This window comes from Peromyscus californicus, unplaced genomic scaffold (genome assembly GCF_007827085.1).
Source record: "Peromyscus californicus insignis strain IS unplaced genomic scaffold, ASM782708v3 Scaffold_11__1_contigs__length_118956290, whole genome shotgun sequence".
In the NCBI taxonomy this organism is placed as follows: domain Eukaryota; kingdom Metazoa; phylum Chordata; class Mammalia; order Rodentia; family Cricetidae; genus Peromyscus; species Peromyscus californicus.
This window is the reverse complement of record NW_026294402.1, coordinates 86,587,130-86,596,051: the sequence shown is the minus strand read 5'-3', so window position 1 is coordinate 86,596,051 and position 8,922 is coordinate 86,587,130. Positions and strand designations below refer to the sequence as shown.

Genomic DNA, 8,922 nt, shown 5'->3' with positions numbered 1-8,922 from the left:
TATTTTCCTCCTTTTCTTTTTCTTTCTTTCTTTCTTTTTTTTTTTTTTTTTTTTTGGTTTTTCGAGAAAGGGTTTCTCTGTGTAGCTTTGCACCTTTCCTGGGACTCACTTGGTAGCCCAGGCTGGCCTCGAACTCACAGAGATCCGCCTGGCTCTGCCTCCCGAGTGCTGGGATTAAAGGCGTGTGCCACCACCGCCCGGCCCTCCTTTTCTTTAAAGGGATTTCAATCAATTTAATTTTTATTTATATCTGCAATATCTAGATCTCTAAATGCAACTTCTAGTGGGTTAAGGGCTGACAACCTGTCAGAGGCAGTGACTCCCAGTGGTTTATTCCCCTCATTTTGTTTCTCACATCATGTCTTTGTGCTGTGCTCTTGAGCTGAAGTGTAATTCCACACATCATCTGCAGTTAAAAGGAGCCACAATACACAATATACATGATTGAGTACAGTCTTCATTTGATTTCAGTGGAAAAAAAAATGTCATATATTGAGAAACACACAAAATTTATGTAATTTTTTAAGATAAATTTATTTAAGAACATTATTTTTTTCTTCCAAAATACGCCATAGTTTCTGAAAACAAGTTGTGAAACTCCTTGACCTTACCCTAGGACCTTCCATGCACACACACACACACACACACACACACACACTGGTAAAATTATTGACCCTGCTCTGCTTAGCCACCTGCTTCCTGAACTTTGACTAAGCATCCACATAGACAACAACTCCTGATAAGAATAAGACCCTTTGTCTCTCCCTATACCCCTACCACTGCCCTGGAGAGTAGCCCAGCAACCACAAATGTAGCTCCAAGTAGAAAGACGTCCTTGGACTCACCCAGGCCCATCCTTACTAAGACTTAGTCTAAGTAGCTGCACGCAAAGTCAGTAGTGGTCAGATACCTCAGTCCCTCCAACTGCCTGTCCTGGGTCCTTGCTCAAGGAACTCTAATGCGTCCACCAATGATACCAAACAGAACCCTACATTATCTGGCCCCAGGTTTTTGCCCAAACAGGTTTACATGAAGCCAGTGAGACCCCAGGGACTCTATTAGCCTCTGAAGTCAAATCACCCTAGCCTCTCCACTTACAAATAAAATTGAAGGACCAAAAGACTAAATTTTAAGCACCCCCTTCTCCAAAACAAGCCAAGTTAAGGTAACAGCAAAAAGAGAATGACCCCACCACCCAGCACAGGTAGGCAAGAAACTCATCAACAACCTAACTCTCGTTTCCCAGGCCCCTCTATAAAGACACAAGTAATATATCAATGGTTGAAAATCCAAGACAATATATCCCTTAAAAGATGATCAGTCCCAGAGCAATATACCTCAACATGATAATGTAGATCAATCCCAAGATGCAAGTTTTAGAGAACAATTATAAACATGTTCAAAGAGTTCAAGTTCAATGAGGACATGGGTAAATACCTGAGTGAATCTAAAAAGGACAGGATAAACTCTGGTTAAGTCCAAGAAAACACAAACAAATGGCTGGATATACAATAAAGACAATTCAGGATATGAAGAGTGAATCTAATTAACAGAAATACAGAAGAAAACCTAAATTGAAATTTACTTGATATGAAACATTCAGTAAGTTAATTAAAAAAATTCCAGTGGAAAACCTCACCAACAGAATGGGTTATGTAGAATGCAAAAGAATATGATCATTTAATTAAAAGGGGGTAATTTTAAAGAAGAATATCACCAATGTAATATGCAGCATCATTGGGATGATGCCAATTATAGGGTTAGAAGATGAGGGAAAAGTCCTGGTCAACACATACAACATATCTTCAAAAGTTAATGGAATAAAATTCTCTAAATCTGGGGAAATAGATGCCCACAGAACACCAAATGGGACCAGGAAAAAAAATCTTACTACACCATATTATAATGAAAACATTAAATATATAGAAAAAATAAAGAAGTAGTGAAAGCTACAAGACAGAAGAGGCAAGTCACATGTAGGGGCAAATCTATCATAATAACAGCTATTTTTTTCCAATGGAAACTTTACAAGTCAGAAGAGCTTATAGCAATGTCCTTTAAGTCCTAAGATCACATAAGTCAACTAGACTGTTACACTTGGCGAAACTATCTGTCATGTTGACGGAAAAAGAACTTACTGAAATTAAAAGGCAGCCAAAGGAATTCAACTCTACAAAACATCCCTGCAGAGAATACTGAAAGGGATTCTTCAGACTGAAGGGAAGGGTAACCATATCCAAGAGGTTACAGGAAGAAAACTAAAAATGCTACAATAACAAGTGTGTAAATTAGGACTAAGGAAACTAACACCACAAAAGCAATAAAATGACAGTGATCAATGTAAAACTTTCAATAATAACTTTTAATATCAATGGCCTTAACTCCCCTATCAAAAGATATAGGCTAACCTGTTGGACTTAAAGACATGAGCCACCTTTTTGTTGTCTACAGGATACATATTTTACCTTGAAGTATAGACACTACTTTAGATAAAAAGGATGGGAAAAAGTATTCCAAAACAAATGGAACAAGGAAACAAACAGGCATTGCAATGCTAGAATCTTATAAAATAGAGGTAAAACAAAAACTAATCAGTAGAGATAAAGAAGGTCATTTCATTCAGATCAAAGGAATAATCCACCAAGAGGACATTACGTTCTTAAACATACATGCACCAAAATCAAGTGCAATCAGTTTCATAAAACAAATACTACTAGGTAGAATGCTACATATTAATCTCAATACAGCATTAAATAACATTAGCACTTCTCACTAATTGATAGGTCATACAGATAGATTTAAAAAGAGAAATCTTATAATAAATGACATCAGAAATTGAATGTATCCAATGAATACCTCTAGAATATTTTACCCAAATACTACAGAGTACACATTCTTCTAAGTAGTTCATGGAAATTTCTCTAAAGTAGACCATATATTGGGACACAAAGTAAATCTCAACAAATGGAGGAAAATTTTAATAATTCTTTGTATCCTATCTGTCCACAATGGAATAAATCTTGAAGTCAACAGAAAAAATAAGCTTTAAAAAGACACAAGGTCATGGAGATTAAACAATACCCCATTGAAAGAGGAATGAGTCATTAAAGAAATAAAGGCAAAGAGAAACTAATCTGGAACTGAGATGGAAGATTTCTCCCTTGTGGTTAAGTTTCATACATATAGAAGTTGCCATGCAGGCTGCCTGGGGGAGAAAAGACACAAATCATTGTAAACTCTACAAATTAGTTGTAAACTTTACAAACTACAGTACCTGTCTGCCAGGCAAGATGTGCCTAATTATGCAATAGTGGCATGGCTCTTATGGGAGTAACCAACTGCTCTCTGATTGGAGTCCACTGGACAGACTCTGTCTTTGCTATTACAAATTCTAGTAAAAAATAAAAATTCCATGCCTGAGAATAATTGACTAATGTTGCTTAGTTAAATAGACCCAGTGTCAAACTGCCTTCTAATTATTCATGTTTATAGACATAGATTAATGTTACTTTCAGCCTTAATCAGAGAAGCCTCTCTGTGGTGAAAGGCAGTGAATGCAAAGACACACATGACTGATCAAGAAGCTGAGAATGAGTGAAAGTTGAATGCTTAGCCATGAACAAGACATTTATATCACCTTCTCAGGAAGTTATGGAAAGAATGTAGGAGCTGGAAGACAGTTCTGAAGAAGTATTAGAATGTGCCATGGTGCAGCCATTCCAAAAAGAACTCAATGTAACTGTGCTTGCTTATCTTGTATCTGCACAAAAGTGGACCTGTCAACAATCAATCATGGATTAAGGAGGGGCATAGGGTCCTATTCACTTTACTGAATTAGTGTTCATTGATAGATTGTGGTAGTAATTGTAGTTGTGTAACTACAGTGATCCAACCAGGCTCTAATATACAGTTCCAAACACAGCCACACAGGTGATCCTGGTTATAAACACATCAGATTTTAAGACAAATCATAAACACAGAATATGGTAAAAGGATCTGTAAAGAGAAGATGAAATGGATGGGGGAGACAAGTGAGGGTAAGCCTAGAGAGTGATCAATGCATTGTGCCCATGTTCAGAATGGTTAAAATACAAACTTAATAAATTAAAAATGTAATAAGAAAGGATTAAAAATCAAATTTTAGGGGCTGAAGACAGCTCAGTTTTTGCTATGCAAACATGAAGACCTGAATCCAATTTCTAGCATTCCACATTAAAAAAAAAGCTGTACATAGTGGAAGGCAATTGTAATGCTATTGCTAAGGGAGCTGAGAGAGTTGGTGATCCAGGGCTCACTGGACAGCAAGCTTAGTCTAATTTGTGAGCTCCAGGTTCACAATTATGAGAGACCCTGTGTCAAAAACCAAGTTGGACAGCTTCTAAAAAAACATCCTAAGGTTGGCCTTTGGCCTCCCTTATGCATACTGAAAAACAACAAAAACAAAACAAAAGAAAATCTCACAAAACAAAACAAAAATTCAAATTTTATGGAAAGGGAAAAATATGTAACTTGAAAAGTTAAATATTATAAATAAATAATAATTCAAGACCCTCCAGTTTTAACAGAGACATACTGACATAGAACTCCTGAAATAGAAATGTTGATGGACTGGAGAGATGTCTCAGAGGTTAAGAGCACTTGCTGCTCTTCCGGAGGACCTGAGTTCAACTCCAAACACCCACATGGTAACTTCACAACAATATGTAACTTCAATTCCATGGAATATGATACTCTCTTCTGGCCTCCACAGGCATCAGGCACTTAAGTGGTACACAGATATACATATAAGAAAAAGACCAATACACAAAAAGTAATAAAGTAAATAAAAATAGTAATGCTGTCAAGTTATGAAAGCATAAAAGTTTGTTATTTTGGTAGTAAAAATTACAAATATAAAAACCTGTATGTGTACTAACTGAGGCTCAAGTGAGTCAGAATTTTAGTGAGTTGTTCATATGTCACCTGGTTTTTCAGATTGTTGAGCAAATATTCTCCCTTCTCTTTTTAGTTTTATTTTTCATCTTCAGTCCTCGTGATCAAACCCAGATTCCTGCATATGCTAGGGGAGTGCTTTATCACCTTTAGTATCCTGTGACTACATCTCCCTATTCATCATGGTAACTGTTTTGGTGATCGCCCTGGCTCCTCTTGAGTGTTCTGTAATACACTGACTTCAAACTTCAGATTCTCTTGTTTTCCAAGTACAAAGATAATAGGCACACATCACTGCACCAATTAAAACTTCTCTTTCATAGAGACATACTGGTGATTCATGGGAAGCTTTTAGTATTTTGTTTCAGGATTTTATGGTTCACAAAGAATGCTTTGTTAAAACCTATTGCCCTTGTATCTCCTCTTGATTACGACACTCCTGTCACATTTCCTGTGTTTATTGAACTTGCCCAGCATGTTTGACTCAGAGACTTTGCACTTTCTTTTTCAATTGCCAAGAATTCTCTTTTCTGAATGCTCTTATCTCTCGTTGACTTCTTTTCCCTTTTATTCAAATTAACAGCTCTGTGTATGTCTGTTTATTTATCCTGAATAACTTTTCTTTCTGGGCCTGGAAATAACAAAATTCTTGCCCTTTTAAGAGAGAACTGATTAATAACTTATCATTGTGGTGATATTTCACTTGTGTTGTAACAAATAAAGCTTGCCTGGGGAATCACAGGACAAAGCCAGCCACTATATTAAACATAGATGCCAGGCAGTGGTAGCACATGCCTTTAATCCTAGCATTCGGGAGGCAGAGATTCGTCAGGATCTCTGTGAGTTCAAGTTCAAACTGGGAACAGAGCCAGGCATGGTGGCACATGCCTTTAATCCCAGCACTAGTTAACCATAAAGGTCTGAAGGGCTGTACAGACAGACAGGAAGTGATAGAGCTGGGTGGAAAGAGGAAGTGATATAGTTGAGCAGAGAGAGGAAGTAAGATGGCAGGGCACAGAAAGGTATATAAGGTGTGAGTAAACAGGAAGTAGCTCTCTTGAGGCTGAGGATTTCATAGCGGTAAGAATGTGGCTGGCTTGTTCTGTTTCTCTGATCTTTCAGCTTTCACCCCAATATCTGGCTCTGGATTTTTTTATTAATAAGACCATTTAGCAATTTGTGTTACTTATCATCCCAATGGGTAACAATTAAAACTAGCATTAAACTTACTGAATCAGACAAAGACTGATTTTTGCAAAAGTATGTACATCTGCAAGACAATGTGAGGTATCTTTCATAAAACCACTGAGCATCAGCTACTGCATACCAGCTTCAGTTCAATTAAGACACTTCTTTTAATTTCTTTTGTTTTTATTTTGGGTTGTGTGAGGTTGAGATGGGGCTTGATTTTGCAGCCCAGGATGGCCTTGACCTCAGGTGGTGGTTTGGATGAGAATGTCTCCCACAGGCTCATGTATGCCAACGCTTGGTTCCCAACTGAGGCCCTGTTTGGTAATGTTCAGGAGGTGGAGGCTGGCTGGAGGGCTCTGGGAACATATGGACAAGTCAGGGCTAGGAATCAAGAGGGCTACGCAGTATCATGTGAATTCAGAGTCAGTTGTCAATGCCTTCTTCCCTCTCCACTGTTGCATGGATTCAGGTCGGACTCTTTTGGTTTTCTGTGTTTGTTTTCAATTCCAGAGTTGTCCATTTTTCATTTTGAAGTCTCAGGTCTTTTAACTGGCAGAAACTTCGTAGCAGTTAGATAAAATCCTGATTGATAAGACTGCTTTTGCTAATTTAGAGTCTATCTGTATGGCTATTTAAATCTTTGGAACAATTCTGCTCAGTGCTTTAGTTAATTGCCTTACAGAATATAATTGTGCCTCTGCTACTTCAAGAAATAGAAGCTATCTATCTTTCTCCAGATCTTTACACATATTTTTTTTATCAATCTCCATCTTTTCCAATATAAATAAAATATGTTTACTACAATAAGAAAATTAACATGTCTGGGATGCATGAGATTCTCTCTCAAAAATGTGAAAAATGCATTATAAAATAATGCTTATAATGTAATTTGTTAAGACCACATGAGACAATTAAAAAAAATAAAATTAAGAAAGTCAAAAGGAACTACTTTTGAAAAGATGTTTTAGAAATTCAAGCCTTTTGATTAGTAACCACCCTTAGTACCAGAAACACTTCAAAGTGTTCTCTAAACATTGAATTCCCATCAGTGATGCTGCAAGCCTTAGCTCTCATCTTTCATGCTTACCATTGCAGTAACTTCAAAAGGATGAAAAGAGAATGATAATCTCTCAAAGTAACCTTGTACTCATGCTTAGTAATTGCGTATTTAGCTATCATGCATCCACAACCAGGTAATGGTCTCATTACACTGTGTTTTAATAAATATAATAATTAACATTTAGTTATAAAAATTCAAATACTCAAACCATTCAGAAATTAAATTCAGAGCCCAAGGGACATCTAGAAGAAAATGAAAAAGAATTAGATAGTGTCAAACATAGACATCTTCAAAGGAAGGAGGCCATTTAAACTTGTCTTTTACTTACTGAAATGTGCTCTGCATATTTTATTGTTTTCGTCATCATGCTTGTTATAATCCAGCAAGTGAGTGTTCAAAGAACATAAAATCCTACAAATAAATAAACTGAATATGAATGTATGTATAAAAGAGGCAACAATTAGGATCAAGAGCTTGACGTGCCAGCTTTGATTATGTGAAGCAAAGATGTTCCTAGTGGTGTCTCAGCAATGCATGACTTATTGGAAGATTAAAAACTACAATGTTTTAAGGTTCATGATTCTAACATGTTGAATTTTCATCATGTAAGGAACTTAAACCCTTATCTAAGTAATCCCAATATCACCAATCAAAATTTTGGGAGCGATCAAGGTTGTAAAATTCAATTGTAAACATAAGGCAGAGGAAGAAATGCTAGCAGGCATCACCTTTGAAGTGCTTGTAATCTATCTTAGAGGCACACGTGAGAAGCTGTCTCAAAACATATATTGGCAAGGTTGCAAAGGTATTATAAGGTTATGATTTAACAAGAAGTGGATGAGAGATCTTCCTGTTGTCACTTAAGTATGTGTGTCTCTTAGTCATTGGAGTATTACCCATTCATATAACTGGGGGGACTATCTAGATTAGTCTTCATTTGAGTTTATTGAGCACAGAGTACTCATTAGATGTCATGCTCAAGCGCTGGCCCTGATGCACCCAGGGGAAAGCTAAGAGTCTACAAGCTTTCAAGCCATGCAGAGATTGTACGATGTAGTACATATTGAATGGGATCTAAGCAACCTGCCCATATCACATTAATCTCTCAAAGAATGTGAGCCAAGGATGGGAAATACACTTGTCAAGGCACAAATATTTAGAAGGCTTCGGGAAATGAACAAAAAGAAAAATCAGTGAGGTTTAAGATCCAGAAAACGTCTCTTGTTTACCAGGACCATTTTGTCACCAGCCTGTCTGCAAAGTTGGTTAATATAAAACATAACAGATAGACTGTTTTTAATATGAAAATTAACTAAACAGCTTTATCAGGAAGATCTAATGAACAAGCAAGAGAAAGAGTATGTGAATGTGTGTGTGTGTGTAAATGTACATCTCTATATGTGCTTGTTTGTGTGTATGTGTTGAAAAGTTAATGCTAAAGTGTAGAATGACCAAAAAAGGGAAGAGGAAACAGGAAGCAATGAAGTACTATGAATGAAAATTTGGGTGACAGGCAAAATTAATTATAATTACTTTGATTTGTAAATAAAAATAGGGACTGACTACTAATGATAGGAAATAGTTAAGCTGATTTCTCAAAAGATTTTGAAGACATAATTCTGATATACAACTCTCTATTTACCTATTTTATATGTAATTCTCTGTGTCCATCAAAGATATAACTATGGAATTACTTTAATGTAATTAATGTGGTCAATGTGTATCTTTAGCAGAGACAC

General features: G+C 36.5%; 1 protein-coding gene across 1 annotated transcript in view; it reads right to left on the bottom strand.

Annotated features, from left to right (window-relative positions):
* Nucleotides 1-1,975: 1,975 nt before the first annotated feature.
* Plscr5 (phospholipid scramblase family member 5) overlaps nucleotides 1,976-8,922 on the bottom strand; it is a 32,841-nt gene continuing 25,894 nt past the window's right edge. Inside the window, exons 8-9 of the mRNA XM_052716798.1 lie at nucleotides 7,512-7,594; nucleotides 1,976-7,425 (exon numbers count right to left, since the gene is read on the bottom strand). Coding sequence (XP_052572758.1) covers nucleotides 7,556-7,594 — 39 coding nt within the window. The 3' untranslated portion in view covers nucleotides 1,976-7,425; nucleotides 7,512-7,555. The remainder of the gene's footprint in view (nucleotides 7,426-7,511; nucleotides 7,595-8,922) is intronic.